This window comes from Oncorhynchus kisutch, linkage group LG17 (genome assembly GCF_002021735.2).
Source record: "Oncorhynchus kisutch isolate 150728-3 linkage group LG17, Okis_V2, whole genome shotgun sequence".
NCBI classification, from domain to species: domain Eukaryota; kingdom Metazoa; phylum Chordata; class Actinopteri; order Salmoniformes; family Salmonidae; genus Oncorhynchus; species Oncorhynchus kisutch.
Window position 1 is genome coordinate 12,501,716 of NC_034190.2, and position 21,720 is coordinate 12,523,435.

A 21,720-nucleotide genomic window follows, 5' to 3' on the forward strand; every position below is an offset into this window, starting at 1 on the left:
AGACCTGGTCCTCTCCTCGGAGACCTCTCACAGCCCTTTGTTTGGCCCGGGGGCAGCACAGCGCACAGGGTTCACTGAACAATATTAGAGGTAACCTGCTAAGGTGACTCCATCAATCATGACATTGTTTCAGGGTCCATATCAAAACACGTCAGCACCAACCGTAGGGCTAGTTGCATTCAGCTGACCACACTGAGTCTCCCGAGTGGCACGGTGGTCTAAGGCACTGCATCTCAGTGCTAGAGGCGTCACTACAGACCCTGGTTTGATTCCAGGCTGTATCACAACTGGCCGTGATTGGGGATCTCATAGGGTGGCGCACAATTGGACCAGCGTCGTCCAGGTTAGGGTTTGGCCGAGGTAGGCCGTCAACTGACTTGACTACTTAAAAAAATTAAATATAATGTGGATGGACATAAATTCCATACTGGCTGGGTATGGGCTAACTATTGTAGGAGGTAAAATGAGACCAAGTGGCTGGGAGGAGGTCTAGATCATTTCCAACAAGTCTATGGACGGGAAGCCATTTGAGTCAATGACAAAAATGTGTGTTAAAAATGAGTTGTACCAAGTGGAAATCTCTCGGTCACAGATAGGTAAGGAAGATTCTTTACCCGGGTAACAATCCTCAAATGGGTTGGATTAGAAAAACTACTCTACTTCAGTATAGTTGGCTTCATAATATATTAAGATTAACACCCTCAAAAAGAGAGAAATATTGGTTATGACAGCCATCTGGATGGCAACAGTATGAGAGAGGTAGTCAGAGGGGTCTATATGGCTCCTTATTTTATATCCTACTGTCTAATGCTGGTCAACAGATCACCGTTCTATCAGGTTACATTTGATCAATCTTTAAGAATGGATTCTAGAACAAAACCACTCTAGCGCCGCAGCAGACATTTCATAAAAACCATGGCCGTGTCTCCCGAAGCACAAAATATATTCCTCATTTGTTTCTCTCCCACGAAAATGTCATCCAAATGGCTGAGGGACAAAAAAGCGAAACAAAGGATCCTATACTCTATTTAAATGTCAGGTCTGGTTGTTCCTCTAATAAAATGAGAAGAAAAAACAAGGGAATAATCCACTAAGCGAATAAGCGGTGGGTTTCAGTTGAAATCAGACGCAGATATTGGAAAAGTAGGGTTGATTATGTCTTTGGGTTAAGGCGTAACCAACCAACGGCACTTCCACCATTCCTGTCGGCTACATCGACTTCCATAAAGGAAGTTTTAGTGGCCGCTGAGGGCTGGCAATGGTTATTTCATTTCAGCCGTCGAACGCAAGGCCCCATTCTCCGACCGCTGCTGATGTACCTGGCTGGCGGTGTATGGCAACATGGACATTACTGCTTGTAAAAATACTTAATATTTGGGGAGGGAGGTTGGTTGGAGTGAAATTAATTGAATGAACAGGAGTGGGGGTAAAGAATCATAGTTCAACACTGTAGACTAGCAGTCTGTACAGGGCATGGGGCTATCCGTTTAACCACGACAAGACCAGACCAGCGTTGAAACAACCTCTCCATACATGCATACATACATAGATGAAACATGTTCTCCAGTCTCACACATGTATGGGTCCTCTGCTTTCCCCAATTAAAAAGGCCACACTCACACCCAGGCTATAGGTGCTGGTCTTCAGGAACATTTAGGACAGATAATAGAAGTAGACTCCCAGTAGATGTAATGGAGGAGGGGCCCGCTCCTCAGGCCCTTTCCTGGGCTAAGGTTGTGTTGAAATAGACCCCCCTAGTCCACGTTCCCTTAATCGATTCAATTTCATGGCTGGAACGCAGCGACACGACCAGAGGAAACCATGGACCGCCCTCCATGACAGCTTTTAACTCAATAATGGGGAAGAAGGACATGGGAGAAGCTATGGAGGGACTAAGACCAATGCCCATGGCCTCAGTTTAGCCAATACAAACAGCCAGCAAACTATGCTGAAGCACTGATAGCTAAACATGCCTCTGAGCCTCTCCTGAAATCAGAGTTGATATCCGGTTCTCTTTTTCCTAATCCACACAGGCAGGTTTTTGTTACATTTTACCACAGCTACTACACCCAGGAGGAACGTGAATACATTTATTTTGACTGCTTTAGGTAACAAGCTGTTCCCAATGAGACTCTGGCTCAATCAGCGCATTGTGGCTGAGCACGGAGGACAGAGGGAGGGAAGAAAAGAGCGAGGGAGTGATAAAGTGAGAGGGAGGAGAGATGGAGACAGAGTGACAGAGAGGGAAAAGCGGAGAGACAAAGGAGAGAGTTTGACCTCCTCAGTCAAAGGGACACTGGGTCCAGATTACACCGTGTCCTGTCCTCTCGAGCTGGGCCCAGATGTCAACACTGGAAATAGAACCACTCTCTCCCTGTCTGCTGTCAATCAGAGGTGCTAATAAAAACAGAGAGGAGGACGCTGTGGTCTGGTCTCCCCTCATCCAGTCAGAGAGCCGCCAGTCCCAGTCCGAAAGAAAGTCTGAAAATCCCTGCTTTAAAAGAAATTAACTGCCATCACGAATTGGACTGGGATTGTGGTGAATACCATCTGGAAGGCATTAGAAACCACCACCTGGAGACATCCCAATCACAAAATTAAACTTTGGGATTACTAACATTTTGCGGAAGAAAAAAACCCTCACTTCCAGACATGAGTACCTCTATTTCCAACCCCCTTTTCAAAATCTGGTTTCATCAGATTTTCGAGAGGAGGGTGGAGGAGGACGTGGAGAAGAATACGAGTCTGGTCTCTTAGCTCATGGTTAAACGGGACACCCAACATGTCACAACGTAGAGAGCCTATTTGTTATGGTTGGTAATGAAATGAAAAGAAGCCTCCTCCTACAGGCTGCTTGCTACTGAGCACCTGAGAGTTCTGACAGAGGAACAGCCTTCCTGAAACAGATAGGATCACACAATTAAAGCCAGTCCACATCTGAATCATCCTATCGTTGATTAGGCTGAAATAACAGGGGGGGGGGGGGGGGGGTCAAGGGCTTCAGGAAAACTTTTTTTTTTAAGTCTCAGCACATGCCGGAGAAGCCAGAGGAAGATAACTAACATATCCTAGACGTTGGCGATTCAAGGAACTTCTACCTTGAGGTTGTGAAAAAAGGTTTGATTTGACCAGAACATGGTGAGGAAAGTATCATTTTTTTTTTTTATTCCCAGCACAGCACACGTGATGGTGTGCCGTGCGTGTTGATACGAATTCACTCTCAGGAAACTCACGTCTTGGCATGATGTTGCTTCTACACCGAATGGTGCACTCAAAAGCCTGGCTGAACTGTGTTCTGTTCCTGTGGACCTGCTGGTAAGTCAGGCAGCACAGCCTTGCAGGGTAATCTAAGGTTGTCAGGCGGAGAGTTTAAATGGCTGCCAAGTATGCATCTCCATCTCCCCTGTCCGCTCCGTCAGTAATGCGCACACTAAAATTGATATTATGCCATGTCAAAGAGTTGAGTGCACCAAACACGGAAATGTTGTGATGTAAATGTACCCTTGAGCCGTAGTCTCACAAAAACAGCTTTACAGAGAGAAACCAAAAATAATAATACTGATTTCATCATGTCTACAGTCTACTACTAGCACCACAAGAGCTCAGGTATGCAAGAGGCCCACCATGATGGAGTTTTCATCATAGGAGAAGCTTGGCAGGGGTACCCAAACTAAGTAGACAGGATCTGGGATGGGGAGTGTAGAGGTGGGGGCCTACATCATGGATGTCCTAAATATCAATGCAGCCTTCAAGAGAGCCGTTAAAGTGTCTGCCTAAGGACCCACACATTTTAGGTTTGTCTGTGGTCCACCAAATTCCCGGGTGTGTGCCTTGTCGTTCGAAAGAGCGCTAACTTCCCGTGCCGAGCTTAAAAAGAACAGCCAACCAACCAGGAGGCTACGCTGTGAGCACAGCCACAAGAACAACCAACCAACCAGGAGGCTACGCTGTGAGCACAGCCACAAGAACAACCAACCAACCAACCAACCAGGAGGCTACGCTGTGAGCACAGCCACAAGAACCAACCAACCAACCAGGAGGCTACGCTGTGAGCACAGCCACAAGAACAACCAACCAACCAACCAACCAACCAACCAACCAACCAGGAGGCTACGCTGTGAGCACAGCCACAAGAACAACCAACCAACCAGGAGGCTACGCTGTGAGCACAGCCACAAGAACAACCAACCAACCAGGAGGCTACGCTGTGAGCACAGCCACAAGAACAACCAACCAACCAGGAGGCTACGCTGTGAGCACAGCCACAAGAACAACCAACCAGGAGGCTACGCTGTGAGCACAGCCACAAGAACAACCAACCAGGAGGCTACGCTGTGAGCACAGCCACAAGAACAACCAACGCAGTAGGCTTGGGCAGGTATGGGTATTTGGAAAAAGACACAGGATGGTTTTTCAATACCATCAAAACAATACAATTTTTTATCAAATGTCAATATTTGTAGTGAAGACCTGCAGTCAACTTATTCAATAGGTTAAGAGATAAAGAAGATGGCGTTGTGAGTCACTCACTGTCATGCAGCATTCACCAAGTGACCTAGTTACAGTATGGAATTAACAATTAAATGTTTACACAGCGCCCCTTGTGTTCAGTGCCGGTATTACCGAATATCCCGGGTATGGCACAAGGTCGGTATGATGGTATGACCATCTGGATACCGCACAAGCCTACTACACAGTGAGCACAGCCACAAGCCTACTACGCAGTGAGCACAGCCACAAGCCTACTACGCAGTGAGCACAGCCACAAGCCTACTACGCAGTGAGCACAGCCACAAGCCTACTACGCAGTGAGCACAGCCACAAGCCTACTACAGAGTGAGCACAGCCACAAGCCTACTACAGAGTGAGCACAGCCACAAGCCTACTACGCAGTGAGCACAGCCACATGCACAAGGCAGGGGGCACACATGCACTCACTAATACTCCCAGCCTGTTAAGAGCTTTGGCAGCCCTGCCAACCCTGTTTGCCAATCTCCCAATTGAGCATTTCCCCCTGAACTCCCCGTCTCTCACTCACTCGCACATGCACACCCTTCCCGGTCTAGTGTGCTACCGAATTGAGTTCTCCTGCATTGTGCACAGGTCCCGTTGAGCAGTAGCTATGCAGAGGCAGGAAGAAGGAGGCGTAGTGGGGATCCAGGGTTCTCTCTCCCTCCCCTCCATTCCACAATGTGTCTTCATTCATCTCAAAGAGCACATGGAAAAGCAATTGCGGGAGAAAAAGCCCCTTCCTGCCGGGCGAGGAGGCCTCGGACAGGCCCTGCTGCAGTCTCACGTATTCCCCCTTCACTCCGCGAAACAGGAAATAGCCCTTTATTACAAAAGGAAGGAGAAGAAGAATAAACTAGCAACATTTTTGACCATCCGCCGGTTTGTTTGTAGATAACTTGTGCGCCGACAGGCTGCCTGCAACAGGACGGCCGAGGAGGAATCCCATCTCCTGTTCCCAGGCAGGGGACTAACTTAACGCAGGCCAAATGGGCCAGGACCACCATGGTTCCACTCATGTGGAGCAGCAGCAACACAGTGACCACGCAGTCTAGAGTCAGGCTGGCCAGTCTAGGGTCAGGCCGGCTACTGGAGGAAATGATCAGAATGACAAGATGGAACCAGTGATGTTTTCCATTTCCTATGTCCTCTCGTCGGACGGTCGGTAAACCCTAAACTCTAACAAGGGTTGAAGATAGTAGATCCTTAAATAAGAGGAACTTAAGTTGAGGGAGGGGAACACAAGGAACATCTGTTTTAATGAAATAAGAGACTCATTCCATCTCGCCATAGAGGACTATTCTGACACTGTTAGACTGTGTAGGGGAGGATAATGCCATCAGTGGAAGGATCAGGTTTAGGGTGGGATGAGTTTCTGCCCCTCTGGAACACCTCCTCTTCCCTCACCCATTACACACTCTCTCTCCCTCCTCTTCACCCCCGACCCCCCCTTCCTCTCCACACACACCGCCCCACCCCCCGAGTCATAGTACCACAGACACCTGTGGGCTCCGGCTCGCACACATGATGCCCCCCCCACTATGGACAAAGTGACTTGAATCTGAAATACCTCTGTTTAAACAAGCCCCGGGTCTCTTAAAAAGCCCTCAGCTTTCAAAAGCTCTGCTGAAGTCTCTTTAGAAACTAAATCAAGTAAGCAGTTTTGATTCCAGTTGTGTCCTATATTATTTCACAGGGCATTAAACCCACCTCACTCTCTTTTAAAAGCAAAGCCCTTCCCAAGAACAATATGGCCCCTTCACTAGCTACAACACATTCCTCATCTAGAAGCCAAGTGCCAGAAACAGTGTTGGATGGCTGACAGTTTCAAGGTTGTATGGCCTGGCAAATGATCTAAACCACAGGGTTCAACGCTTCTCAACGGACCCTGTAAATTAAATAGCAGAGTACAAAAATAAGGCTTTAATAGGCCAACATGCAAATAAGGAAAAAAATCTCCGTCCTGCAGATCTCCTGCTTGGTTGCGGTGGTATGAAGCACACGACTACATCATCATACGCTGCTTCTGAGCTCACTTGAAAAGCAACACCATAAAAAGTACTGTGTGTCTGTTTTAACCCAATAATGAGAAACGAGTGGAAGCCAATCTGTTGAGTCTCTGACTACAGACAGACTGGAGGACATGTTCACCAGACTGCAGGGATCAGAACAGCAGTGTATTAGGAAGCACTACAGCAGGAACACATGAGATGTTTCATCACCTTGTACTATAGCTACAACAATGCATGGTGGTTAGTGCGTTTCACTACAATCTGCTAAATCTATTCATTCAAATCAATGAAATTGTCCCTTGTTCTTTTCTATTCTGTTTGAGCCGCAGACAGAATGCATCTTATTTCTAGAGTATAGGACATTAGAAAATGTGTGTGTGTTCTCACTGGTGGACATTCCATGGACCAAATATCCGTACAAACTTTGAGGACAATTAATATGCGATGGTTCTGAAAAAGCACATTACTCCAACGAACTCTGTAGTGGGTAGGTAAAGAACAGCAGTTCATGGCCTTCAGTGTAAATTATCAGCTTATTTGTACACCAAATCCCCAACATGTTAGGCATCCAAATAGATCCAGAAATGCTAGTCAAATGACTACTCAAATAAAAAGGAGGTCCAGTGGAAGAAAACAAATTGAGTGACAAATGCAGGGTTTGTCTCAGCAGCATTTTCATGATTGGGTATCAAGTTGACTGATGTTAAAACAATGACCTTACCTCTTCATCGGAGGTGTCGTGTTCATACTCGTCCCCATGCCGGGTGTTGATCAGGCCCTTCTCTCCTCCGTCGTCCATGGCGACTCCCTCGCCTTTTTTCATCTTCCTCTTCTGCTTTGGTGCAGTTTTAACGTCTGGCTGCTATGAAAACAAGACACCAAGGATTGACATTTAGAGTTCATAGCAACCGGTTGCTATGCGAACAAGTTCTGGTACATTTATTGAGTTTAGGGGGGAATTACTTCCCTGCTTGGTGCTGTTAAAGGCATTTTTGTCTAAATATCTAAGAATAAAAAAAGTTATGCGTGACAGCCAATCAACTCTGTCAGACCTGTAAGTAAAATAGAAGCAGTTTTAGGAAATTAAACCTCCTGCAGGCTTGAAGAGACGACTGATTATTTGATGCCCTTAAAATGGCTCAATGACAGTTTCCATGTTTTAGGATTCCCATTTATTTACACAGCTTCCTTTGCATGATTCTCTCACACTCACACACGAGGAGCAGTCACCAGAAAGGCACATCCTGTGTGAGTGGAAGGCCAGCGAGGATGAAAGGATCCAAGGACCCACCACTAGACGTGCTTTACTGTGAGCCATCAGTCACACAGATGCAGAGCCGTCAAAGGCTCTCTTAACAGGAATGAAGGGATAGAGGGATGTAAGGGAGGGTGGGATGGATGCATGGAGGAAGGGTGGATGGATGGAGGGGGGATGGATGCATGGAGGAAGGGGGAATGAACTGTTTGAGACAAGGAGATAGAGGTATAGAGGGAGGGAGGGAGAGAAGTTCTTTGAGGTTGCCGTCTCATTTCCCTAGAGGCAGTGACAGGCAGGTGAGTAACCTGCTATGATTTATGCCTCCTATGGGTCCCGGTATCTTTTGGCCTGCAGCTCTAAGTGAAACACTTCCTCCCTGATGCCTAGTTAAATCCCCATCAAGACAGAGCTGCCTGGGCCCAGTTTTAATACTAAATGCATTTTTACACCCAGGGGATTTCAGTCAGACCTGAGTTTCGCTCTGCTGTAGCCTCCTCTTGAACTGAACAAACAAGGTGAAGTGGGGTTTGAGTAGGAGGCTGTTTAAGAAAGCCAAGAGGGAACCTTGTTTACTTCACAACACAGAAGCCAACGCTTGTAAAATAGCAGACCAGATAGAAGAGTGGGTCTTCCTGGCTACGCTACAAGTCTGATGGAGGATGGCCAAGCTAATCTGTTTACTGTTACAGGGATGAGGAGATTGCGGGGCAGGGGTGGAGGGAGAGAGTGAGACCACGACAGATGACTTGTCCAGATGATGTGCGACAGATCAGCCAAAAGAGAAGGGCTCGCAGAGTGGATCATACAGCTTGAAAACAAGAAGTGGGCTGGACTTCCAGCTGAGCTTGGCCCAAAGCCCATGTGACCACAACCGCCGACGAGGATAAAATGTCAGAGAGAGGCTGAGGACTGGAAGGCACTGCACAGAGTCAGTCAGGAGAGAGAGAGGCTGAGGACTGGAAGGCACTGCACAGAGTCAGTCAGGAGAGAGAGAGGCTGAGGACTGGAAGGCACTGCACAGAGTCAGTCAGGAGAGAGAGAGAGGCTGAGGACTGGAAGGCACTGCACAGAGTCAGTCAGGAGAGAGAGAGGCTGGGAAGGCACTGCACAGAGTCAGAAGAGAGAGAGGCTGGGAAGGCACTGCACAGAGTCAGTCTGGAGAGAGAGAGACTGAGTACTGTAAGACACTGCACAGAGTCAGTCAGGAGAGAGAGAGACTGAGTACTGTAAGACACTGCACAGAGTCAGTCAGGAGAGAGAGAGGCTGAGGACTAGAAGGCACTGCACAGAGTCATTTAGGAGAGAGAGAGGCTGGGAAGGCACTGCACAGTCAGTCAGGAGAGAGAGAGGCTGAGGACTAGAAGGCACTGCACAGAGTCATTTAGGAGAAGCCAAATGCAAAGGCCATTATTTTCCCCCATAATTAATGCTCTTAGTAGGGACATTCAAATGAACGTCTTGATACTCAAAATAAATTGGCGTACAGAGCCAAATATACAGCCATTACCAGGGTTATAGCTGGTAATGTACAAAATCTGTGAAATTAATAATTTCTGGCTTGAACCGCCTGCAGGCCTTTTGGTTCCGAGCACATTCACACACACTCACGTGTAAGCCAACACACAGTGGTTCAAACACAAACACTCTCCACACATTGCCCAACAACTTGTTTTTAATGCTCCAAAGCGGACGCAAGCAGGCCCCAGGTTCCCCAATACCCTGCTGCATCCTTTGAGTTACAGGGTGAAGCCTGAATGGATCCATCAGAAGGACTTCACGTTGCATTCACACTTCCACTTAATTGGGAGCAAAACCCAAACGATAAGCCCACCTAGGCTCCCGGTCCCTGGTTTGGCCTGCTGCAGCACCTCCATCTAGAGAGAGGGGTCATCCTGGGGTGAACTCTGCTACACAACCCTCACACAGGGCCCAGGGAAAAATGGAAAAACTTAGCAGGGTGGGAGTTGTATTAGCGGGGGTGGGAGTTGTATTAGCGGGGGTGGGAGTTGTATTAGCGGGGGTGGGAGTTGTATTAGTGGGGGTGGGAGTTGTATTAGTGGGGGTGGGAGTTGTATTAGTGGGGGTGGGAGTTGTATTAGTGGGGGTGGGAGTTGTATTAGTGGGGGTGGGAGTTGTATTAGTGGGGGTGGGAGTTGTATTAGTGGGGGTGGGAGTTGTATTAGTGGGGGTGGGAGTTGTATTAGTGGGGGTGGGAGTTAAGTGTTTTAAGGGACTAAAATCGAGTAAACAAAGGGGATGCACTTTGTCTCGTTGTCTGGGATACCATTCCCCCATGTCCACCATCATTTTGACCCCTGTCCTCACATCCCTCCACCTCTCCAAAACTTTAACGGCTGGTGGATGGAGGAGACATGTGTAACCCACGGTGGAAGTGGCCCAGACACGTCTGAGGACCAGAGCTCCTGCGTGGGTGCATTAGGAGCAAAGCCTTCCTGGTTACTGTAAGATGAGCCCCCCCAGTCAAAGTCTACCCTTTCCTCCCCCACTCTAATCGGCATCTCCCACCCACTCACACGCCGAGAGCGCGGATCGGCTGGCCGGCCAACGGCAGAGCTGGCTGCCCCGATCGAAGTGAGCTGGCCGCAGCCGGCCGTTGCACCAGGGGACTCTCACAGGGATCATAAAGCCTCCAGCAGCCACATTAACTTCTGCCTGGTGTGTTGAAGGCCCAGATTCTTTATTCACAAGAACAGGGAGGAGAAAAGAGAAAAAACTAAATGAGTCTGGATGGATTAGAAGGCTGCAGCGGGGAACAGATGTGCCTCCCGCTACCAGACAACAGCACATGATGATTAAGGTTTCAAATTCGCAAAATTGCCTCTGCAATAACATAATACAATTATTTTTTTGCTTAAAAACTTTGTCCTTTGTTTGCATCTCTTGGCATTGCCAAACTTACTTGAAGGACTGCCCACTTAAAAACAGCCAAGACCAGTGTTTGATTTGAGTGATGCGTGTGGTGCTAAAATCCACATGGCAGTAATAAAATAAAAGTCAACAGTAAACATGTTGTCCCTGATGAATGATGCAAGGCCCCTTGTACCAATCATTGTTATTTTGCAAGACGTACCATTCATCCAAGTTGTCAAAATTGAGCCAGTGGTGTCAGATATCGCCGCGGGTTAGACTCATATCCCTGAGCATGTGTGCAAAATTTCAGCACCGAGGCAAACGGATCAAGATATAAACATCCACCCATTATAGCGCCACCATGTGGTTGATACGAATGCTCTTGCATATGTTAAGTCTTGACAGCGTTTGCAACAAAATCGTTAAAATACGAATATCTTCGTGTGATTTATTTGCCAGACCACACCTACGTGAATACTTATTGATCAACAGTAGCCATGTTGTTTTAGGTACGAGTCTGACAACTTTGAACCAAAATTCCACATCAAGTTTCATGCAGATTGGTCAGTTGGTGCCAGTAGAGCAGCGTTGTGTTTCTCACAAAATTCTAAATGGTGGAAAATCCACCATAGCAGACCTTATGAGTCCCGGAGGCAAATTTGTTCCTTGTGAGGAGAGGGACCTATGTCCCGAATTTCATGACTTTAGGTCAAATGGGGTGAGGGACATGACCTTTCAAAGTTTGAAAATACAAACTCTTGTTATAGCGCCACCAGCTCGCCAATCAGTGTAATTTATCTCTATGGAAAGATGCATCATTCACCCAAGTTGTCAAAACCAGGCCGGTGCTGTCGGAGACTGCTCGTTCGACTAAAGAATGAACGGAGACGGATCCAGTCCCCTCCCTGATTTCATCGCGGGGGGACAATAAACATAACTTTGTGACCAGTCTCAATTCTACAATTAAGAGACAATGAAGGTGTCGGGGAGGATAAGCTGACGTAATACAATGAAGGTGTCGGGGAGGATAAGCTGACGTAATACAATGAAGGTGTTGGGGAGGATAAGCTGACGTAATACAGTGAAGGTGTCGGGGAGGACAAGCTGACGTAATACAATGAAGTCATTCCCAGCCGTTTGCATGACAGTTGGAGATTTTTGAACACGCCACCAGACAGAACAATGAGCTTAACATTGGCTGATAAAAATAGCAACTATCCCAGGAAGTACCAGACACCTGCCCCCTACCTATTAATCCTATCCATTTCCCCTCCCATAGTTGGAGTGGCTACATCTCAATTTGCAAACCACTTCTGACAGAGGACTTTCTGCATTTGAAGATGGAGTCAGAAGGAGGGTAGATGGTACTATGGCAGATGTAGGCTTTACTGTAGACTGGCAAGAGAATAGAGACCAATAGACACTTGCCTGTTCCTGATTCCAAAGAATGTAATAAATACAACTTCCACTACGGGGTAGTAAAGAGTAATATATTAAATCCACACAAACTGATAGATCTTTCATCCAGTGTAGAACTGGATGATGGATATTATTATCTAGACTCATCTAGAGTTGTAGACAAATGTGTGAGTTGATGATCATGAAAAGCTTTGAAAAAAAATAATTTGATTTTATTGCAAGAGCACAAGTTCTTTATTAAGACAAGAAAATGGATTCTACTTCAAATAACCAAAGTAAAACAAAGTCACATTTTGGTAAAATAAAAGTTGATTAAAACATTTGAACAGGAATGTATATATATATATATTCTGAAGATCATTACACATATACACATATATACATATACACACACACACAGTGGGGCAAAAAAGTATTTAGTCAGCCACCAATTGTGCAAGTTCTCCCACTTAAAAAGATGAGGCCTGTAATTTTCATCATAGGTACACTTCAACTATGACAGACAAAATGAGAGAAAAAAAATCCAGAAATTCACATTGTAGGATTTTTAATGAATTTATTTGCAAAGTATGGTGGAAAATAAGTATTTGGTCAATAAGAAAAGTTTCTCTCAATACTTTGTTATATACCCTTTGTTGGCAATGACAGAGGCAAAGGTTTTCTATAAGTCATCACAAGGTTTTCACACACTGTTGCTGGTATTTTGGCCCATTCCTCCATGCAGATCTCCTCTAGAGCAGTGATGTTTTGGGGCTGTTGCTGGGCAACACGGACTTTCAACTCCCTCCAAAGATTTTCTATGGGGTTGAGATCTGGAAACTGGCTAGGCCACTCCAGGACCTTGAAATGCTTCTTACGAAGCCACTCCTTCATTGTCCGGGCGGTGTGTTTGGGATCATTGTCATGCTGAAAGACCCAGCCACGTTTCATCTTCAATGCCCTTGCTGATGGAAGGAAGTTTTCACTCAAAATATCACGAACATGGCCCCATTCATTCTTTCCTTTACACGGCTCAGTCGTCCTGGTCCCTTTGCAGAAAAACAGGCCCAAAGCATGATGTTTCCACTCGCATGCTTCACAGTAGGTATGGTGTTCTTTGGATGCAACTCAGCATTCTTTGTCCTCCAAACACGACGAGTTGAGTTTAACATTTCTATTTTGGTTTCATCTGACCATATGACATTCTCCCAATCTTCTTCTGGATCATCCAAATGCTCTCTAGCAAACTTCAGACGTGCCTGGACATGTACTGGCTTAAGCAGGGGGACACGTCTGGCACTGCAGGATTTGAGTCCCTGGCGGCGTAGTGTGTTACTGATGGTAGGCTTTGTTACTTTGGTCCCAGCTCTCTGCAGGTCATTCACTAGGTTCCCCTGTGTGGTTCTGGGATTTTTGCTCACCGTTCTTGTGATCATTTTGACCCCACGGGGTGAGATCTTGCGTGGAGCCCCAGATCGAGGGAGATTATCAGTGGTCTTGTATGTCTTCCATTTCCTAATAATTGCTCCCACAGTTGATTTCTTCAAACCAAGCTGCTTACCTATTGCAGATTCAGTCTTCCCAGTCTGGTGCAGGTCTACAATTTTGTTTCTGGTGTCCTTTGACAGCTCTTTGGTCTTGGCCATAGTGGAGTTTGGAGTGTGACTGTTTGAGGTTGTGGACAGGTGTCTTTTATACTGATAACAAGTTCAAACAGGTGCCATTAATACAGGTAACAAGTGGAGGACAGAGGAGCCTCTTAAAGAAGAAGTTACAGGTCTGTGAGAGCCAGAAATCTTGCTTGTTTGTAGGTGAGCAAATACTTATTTTCCACCATAATTTGCAAAAAAATTCATTAAAAAAATACTACAATGTGATTTTCTTTCTCTCATTTTGTCTGTCATAGTTGAAGTGTACCTGATGAAAATTACAGGCCTCTCATCTTTTTAAGTGGGAGAACTTGCACAATTGGTGACTAACTAAATACTGTTTTGACCCACGGTAGGTAGAGAGATCTGTACACATACACATTACATGACCAAAAGTATGTGGACACCTGTTTGCGCAGCAACTCACTGCCTTCCTGAAGACAAACAATGTATACGAAATGCTTCAGTCTAGTTTTACACCCCATCATAGCACTGAGACTGCACTTGTGAAGGTGGTAAATGACCTTTTAATGGCATCAGACCGAGGCTCTGCATCTGTCCTTGTGCTCCTAGACCCTAGTGCTGCTTTTGATACCGTCGATCACCGCATTCTTTTGGAGAGATTGGAAACCCAAATTGGTCTACACGGACAAGTTCTGGCCTGGTTTAGATCTTATCTGTCGGAAAGATATCAGTTTGTCTCCGTGAATGGTTTGTCCTCTGACAAATCAACTGTACATTTCAGTGTTCCTCAAGGTTCCGTTTTAGGACCACTATTGTTTTCACTATATATTTTACCTCTTGGGGTTGTCATTCAAAAACAATGTTAACTTTCACTGCTATGAGGATGACACAGCTGTACATTTCAATGAAACATGGTGAAGCCCCAAAATTGCCCTCGCTAGAAGCCTGTGTTTCAGACAAAAGGAAGTGGATGGCTGCAAACTTTCTACTTTTAAACTCGGACAACAGAGATACTTGTTCTAGGTCCCAAAAAACAAAGGGATCTTCTGTTGAATCTGACAACTAATCTTAATGGTTGTACAGTCGTCTCAAATAAAACTGTGAAGGACCTCGGCGTTACTCTGGACCCTGATCTCTCTTTTGAAGAACATATCACTGTTTCAATGACAGCTTTTTTCCATCTACGTAACATTGCAAAAATCAGAAACTTTCCGTCCATAAATGATGCAGAAAAATTTATCCATGCTTTTGTTACTTCTAGGTTAGACTACTGCAATGCTCTACTTTCCGGCTACCCGGATAAAGCACTAAATAAACTTCAGTTAGTGCTAAATACGGCTGCTAGAATCCTGACTAGAACCCCAAAAAATGTTTGATCATATTGCTCCAGTGCTAGCCTCCCTACACTGGCTTCCTGTCAAGGCAAGGGCTGATTTCAAGGTTTTACTGCTAACCTACAAAGCATTACATTACCTATCGTTCTGATTTGGTCCTGCCATACATACCTACACGTACACTACGGTCACAAGATGCAGGCCTCCTAATTGTCCCTAGAATTTCTAAGCGAACAGCTGGAGGCAGGGCTTTCTCCCATAGAGCTCCATTTTTATGGAATGGTCTGCCTACCCATGTGAGAGACGCAAACTCGGTCTCAACCTTTACTGAAGACCCACTCTTCAGTGGGTCATATGATTGAGTGTAGTCTGGCCCAGGAGTGTGAAGGTGAACGGAAAGGCTCTGGAGCAACAAACCGTCCTTGCTGTCTCTGCCTGGCCGGTTCCCCCCTCTCCACCATTCTCTGCCTCAAATCCTATTACAGGGGCTGAGTCACTGGCTTACTGGTGCTCTTCCATGCCGTCCCTAGGAGGGGTGCGTCACTTGAGTGGGTTGAGTCACTGACGTGATCTTCCTGTCTGGGTTGTGCCCCCCCTTGGGTTGTACCGTGGCGGAGATCTTTGTGGGCTATACTCGGCCTTGTCTCAGGATAGTAAGTTGGTGGTTGAAGATATCACTCTAGTGGTGTGGGGGCTGTGCTTTGGCAAAGTGGGTGGGGTTACATCCTTCCTGTTTGGCCCTGTCCATGGGGTATCATCGGATGGGGCCACAGTGTCTCCTGACCCCTCCTGCCTCAGCCTCCAGTATTTATGCTGCAGTAGTTTGTGTCGGGGGGCTTCGGTCAGTTTGTTATATCTGGAGTACTTCTCCTGTCTTATCCAGTGTCCTGTGTGAATTTAAGTATGCTCTCTCTAATTCTCTCTTTCTTTGGTAGAGATACTCTTAATGATGGGCTATGAAAAGCTAACTGACATTTACTCCTGATGTGCTGACCTGTTGCATCCTCGACAACTACTGTGATTATTATTATTTGATCATGCTGGTCATTTATGAACATTTGAACATCTTGGCCATGTTCTGTTATAATCTCCACCCGGTACAGCCAGAAGAGGACTGGCCACCCCTCATAGCCTGGTTCCTCTCTAGGTTTTGGCCTTTCTAGGGAGTTTTTCCTAGCCACCGTGCTTCTATACCTGCATTGCTTGCGGTTTGAGGATGGGTTTCTGTACAGCACTTTGAGATATTAGTTGATGTACGAACGGCTATATTAATACATTTGATTTGATTTAAAAAGGGATATCAACCAGATTCCTTTTCCTATGGCTTCCCCATGGTGTGAACAGTCTTTAGACATAGTTTCAGGCTTTTATTTTGAAAAATTAGCAAGAAAGATCACATCGCGTCATTGTATGGCTGGGTGCCAGCAGCATTTTGTATGCAACAACAGCTTGGAGCAGCCATTTTCTCTCTCCTATTCAAGAAGCCAAGATCCCGGTTGATATATTATCGATTATATATTGTAAAAACAACCCGAGGATTGATTAGAAGAAACGTTTGAAATGTTTCTACGAACATTACGGTTACTATTTGGAATTTGTCTGCGATGTCTAGACTGTGGATTTCTGAACATAACTCGCCAACCAAATGGAGGTATTTTGGATAGAAAAATAATCTTTATTGAACAAAAGGAACATTTGTGTAACTGGGAGTCTCGTGAGCGCAAACAGCTGAAGATCAAAAGGTAAGCGATTTAATTTATTGCTTTTTTAACAACAAGCTAAGTTTTACTATACTGCACTTGTGATTTCATAAAAATTACACATTTTTTGTAATTTAATTTGGTGCTCTGCAATTCAGCGGTGTTTGACGAAAATGATCCCGCTAACGGGATGGGTGCATCAAGAAGTTAAGAAGCTTTTCAGATAATGGTACCGATGTATAATTCTCTGTGGTGATATTTCACTTCTGCACCAAGGAGCCACAAGCCCTTGAGAACTTACTTAGAGCAAATGTGTGTCTTTCCATGTGGTTTGCCCGAGGTATGTCTCTATTTTGAGGGTAGCTCAGGCCCGGGGAAGCTTGTCTCGGTCGCAGTTCCACCAGATCTTTATCACATTTGTCAGGCTTCAATGGGATGCTTTGTCGGAAACTATATCAACCCCCGAAAATAAAGAGCTGCTTATCCACACAGACCTGTACAAGGAATAAGATATTTTTGGTAGCTGGGCTACAAAGATGCTCTAGATATCCATGAAAGGGGCAAGCTTGTCTGCTGCAATTTGTTCATGCCTCATTGCTCTGTCGTCAAACATCATGTATTTCATAATGTGTTGGAATCTTTCCAGGACATAGTTGCAGTAAACACTGGTCTGCCGTCAGCTTCTGACCAGAGGGAAGTTTGAGTCTCATTTATGAACAATCCTGCTATAAATCAAAAGACCAATAGGCTGTCATTGTAAGTAACAATGTTCTTAACGGACTTGCCTAGTTAAATAAAATGTAGATGTAGATTTTTTTCAGGGATGGCACTTCTTCAGTTCATGTATTCTTTATTTAGCTTCTGTTTGTTTCCAGCGCAATCGTGTCAATAATCTCTAAGGTCAGAAACAAATTCTTCAACTGCTTTGTAATATCTGGTTGATTTAGACAGTCCTCTGCTGCTGCACACCTTTGTCCTCCACACTGTCATTTCTGTCGAGATATGGTGTTTCAGCACCATGCTTCTCAGCCGCAAGCCTTTATTGCTACCATGGCCTTTGACCCCAGCCCTCCACTCTTCTCGCCCCCATTCAGAGCGAGCCTGCAAGGGTGCAACGTCAGTGTCACTATACTCAGAAGTCTCTGAAATACGATCGAAACCACCTCCTGAATTTTCCTGCCGAATTTTTAACTGAAAATAAAACATTGGCGTCACCCAAATGTACCTTGAAGAGTGGAACTCAAGATGAAGGTAAATGTTTTAGCTTTAAGACAGATCGCCCCCATCCACCTAGCATAATGTGTTATAAATAACACTTTAAAAAGATCTATTAACAAATATACGGTCATTTAGATTTTTCATATCGTTATGCCTGGCAAATAAAAATTCTCTGGGATGTCAATAGAGCATATGACAAGCTCTACTTCTGCAGCTCCCCTGAGGGTACATGTCACTGGATATTATGTTTCTGTAGTAACCAAAGGGTGGTTGACTGTGGGTCAAAATTTTCTGAATGTATTTCTAGCATTTGATATCCACACAGATTTATCAGACAAAGATATGTATGCCTGGGTGGAAAATGTCACACGCGGGTCTAACGAAATGGCTAACATTCCTTGATAGCTCAAGTATAGGGTGGAGAACATCTTTCAATTTTACAGTACATTTCCTGCAATCCTACACATCTTGCCATGGGGTGGAGAGAAATCTTTGCGGTTTTCAAGCTAATTTCCTGCAATTCTATAACTTCTGTCATGTTAATATGATATCTGAGTGAGAGTGACTAACAAAATCAAATGGGGACCCCCTGGAAGTCAGGGCCCCTGGGCATGGGCCAGGTCAGTATTAGATAGCTGGCAAGCCTAACTTACCAATCTAAAATGTTTGGCTGACATGGCTAATTGAGTGACTATCAACGACTGACATAAGAAAAACTGCTGATAAAGAACCACATTACTATATTGCACCTTGTGTATTCTACTATTTTAACTCTCAACATTGAGTTAAGACCGACGAATTTCCAAGAAAACAATATTACAATTTTACTCTGACATGTCCGCGACCCAAACTTTACGAAATGCTGATTTATGGAAGTAGCATACTTTAGCATGTAAGAATAGTGCTTCTTCCTTACATTGGAGAAATCAAAACACTCCGAAATCCACCATTTCGGCCAGAATGTCCATTGTGCTCTGAGCACTCGGAGAGAAAACAAATTTGCAAACCAGCAGTCTGGTATTACCCAGCTTGTAATCACACAACTCACTTCACCCATCCACCAACACCGCAATTAATGAATAGCCATTTACTGCTGTAATAAAGAATGTATACACTGAACAAAAATAAAAACACAACATAACAATTTCAAAGATTTGACCAGGTTAGTTCATGTAAGGAAAACAGTATTTAAATACATTCCTTAGCCCCTAATCTATGGATTTCATGACTGGGAATACAGATATGCATTGGTTGGTCAGAGATACCTTAAATAAATAAAAAAGTAGGGTCAAATATAAGAAAATCAGTCAGTATCTGGTGTGACCACCATTTGCCTCATGCAGCGCGATATCTCCTTCACAGAGTTGACCACGCTGTTGATTGTTGTCTTTGGAATGGTGTCCCACTCCTCCTCAATGGCTGTGCGAAACTGCTGGATATTGGCAGGAACTGGAACATGCTGTCGTACACGTCGATCCAGAGCATCCCAAACATGCCTAGTCAGTATGCAGGCCATGGAAGAAGTGGGATATTTTCAGCTTCTAGGAATTGTGTACAGATTCTTGCAACACGGGGCCATGCATTATTATGCTGAAACATGATGTGATGGTGGCGGATAAATGGCACAACAATGGGCCTCAGGATCTCATCACGGTATTTCTGTGCATTCAAATTTCCATTGATAAAAATGCAATTGTGTTTGTTGTCCGTAGTTTATGCCTGCCCATACCCCCACCATGGCACACTGTTCACAACGTCGACCTCAGCAAACCACTCGCTCACCCACCATACACACGGTCTGCCATCTGCCCGGTACAGTTGAAACCAGCCCACTTCTCCAGCGTGCCAGCGGCCATCGACGGTGAGCATTTGCCCACTGAAGTCAGTTACAACCCTGGTGAGGACGACAAGCACGCAGATGAGCTTCCCTGAGATGGTTTCTGACAGTTTGTGCAGAAACTCTTCGGTTGTACAAACCCACAGTTGGATCAGCTGTCCGGGTGGCTGGTCTCAGACAATCCCGCAGGTGAAGAAGACTGATTTGGAGGTCCTGGGCTGGCGTGATTACACACGTGATTACACATGGTCTGCGGATATACTGCCAAATTCTCTAAAACAACATTGGAGGTGGCTTATGGTAGAGAAATTAACATTAAATTCACAAGCAAAAGCTCTGGTGGACATTCCTGCAGTCAGCATGCCAAATGCACGTTCCCTCAAAACTTGACACCTGCGGGATTGTTGTGTGACAAAACAGCACATTTTAGAGTGGCCTTTTGACCTGTGTAATAATCACACTGTTTAATCAGCTTCTTGATATGCCACACCGGTCAGGTGGATGGATTATCTTGGCAAAGGAGAAATGCTCACTGAGATGTAGACAAATTTGAGCACAATATTTAAGAGAAGCTTTTTATGCATCTGTAAAATTTCTGGGATCTTTTATTTCAGCTCATGAAACATGGGACCAACACTTGTTGCGCGTTTATATTTTTGTTCGGTCTAGATGTATTTTGCAAGCACACAAATATGTCACCTTGTTGAGTCCAGAGCAGCCAAGGTACAAAAAGTAAAGTCACAAAATTAAATAGATTCCTGCACACCGTTGAATGCGATCACAGTTTATTGAGTGCAAGGTCTGATAAAGTCAAGACCTTTAGGTCAAAACGTTTGCACTCAATCAAACTGCCTTTAACTAGCCTAACGTTTTTCCTGGCGAGGTCACGTGGGTATGAAAAACTCTGGACCCTACTATATTGCTTCTGTAAAAGAAATAAGACTCCCATATTCACCGTAGGTGTATTCTTATCTGTTGCAGGCGGTTCAGTAGCTGTTTCAACACCACTACTCTTCGTCAGAATCTCATCAAGAATTACAGCATCATCATCATCTTCATCATCCCCTTCTTCAGCATCCTCTTCTTCATCGTGGCTGTCACTCCCAGAGTCTTCCAGTCCAGAGAACACACTCTCCTCGCTATCTGAGAGGTCTGCATCGTCCTCCTCCCCAGCCTTCTTCTCAGTGACATCTTTGTCAAATATGGGAAGCTGAAATATCAGAGACAGAAAAACAGACACATACAGATTTGATGGGCGAAACATGAATGTAAGCACTTTAACGGACACAAAATGAATATAGAATCTTCGAACGTTAGCTAGTTACCTGACCGAAGTGATACATTAGCACAGGGATGCTTGCTAGCTGATCAAGGTGACAGACAGACAATTCGCTAGATACTATATATACAAAAACATCCGTACTTATTTTATTACCAAATACATCAGGGGGCTGTGATTAACACACAAAAGTTAGTTAGAAAAAAACCGGCAGTGTTTTAGCCTGCACATACATATTTTCCTGCATAGCCAACGTGTTAGCCTAGCTAGCTGGTTAGCTCCGAATTACATGTTTTAGCTAACGTTACCCTTTTACCGCATATACATTTCAAAAATACTTTCGTACCTGGTCATCGTCCTCTTCAACAACTCTTTTCTTCGCACTCTTTTCTTTAGCTTTACTCATGGTGCCGTTTTTCTGTGATTCAAGATTCACCGTACGCATGCTTCTTGAACGTCAACAGCCGACCATGTGGGACTCCGGTAAGAGGTCAAAGTTGAAAGTTGAACGTCTGTTTTAAAACTGCGGTTTCCTAGAACGATTATAAAAATATAGATGATGTGATTTTTTTTGTACATAACAACATAATTTTATACCTAAAGCGATTCAGCCTAAATACGTTGCAAATTGTTAATTGAGGTCAAAGTCAAACATTTAAAAAATAGTTTTGGTGTATTTTATATTTTATCG

At 44.9% G+C, this 21,720-nt stretch overlaps 1 protein-coding gene across 2 annotated transcripts in view; it reads right to left on the bottom strand.

The window, feature by feature from the left end:
* Window positions 1-21,720, bottom strand: part of LOC109907180 (ribosome biogenesis protein bop1) — a 91,007-nt gene that overhangs the window by 68,157 nt on the left and 1,130 nt on the right. Inside the window, exons 2-4 of one of the 2 annotated variants that reach the window (XM_020504992.2) lie at window positions 21,376-21,562; window positions 20,706-20,960; window positions 7,243-7,383 (exon numbers count right to left, since the gene is read on the bottom strand). In XM_020504992.2, coding sequence (XP_020360581.1) covers window positions 7,243-7,383; window positions 20,706-20,960; window positions 21,376-21,474 — 495 coding nt within the window. In that variant the 5' untranslated portion in view covers window positions 21,475-21,562. Of the gene's footprint in view, window positions 1-7,242; window positions 7,384-20,705; window positions 20,961-21,375; window positions 21,563-21,720 lie in introns of those variants that run through there. The other variant, XM_020504993.2, reaches the window with a different exon arrangement.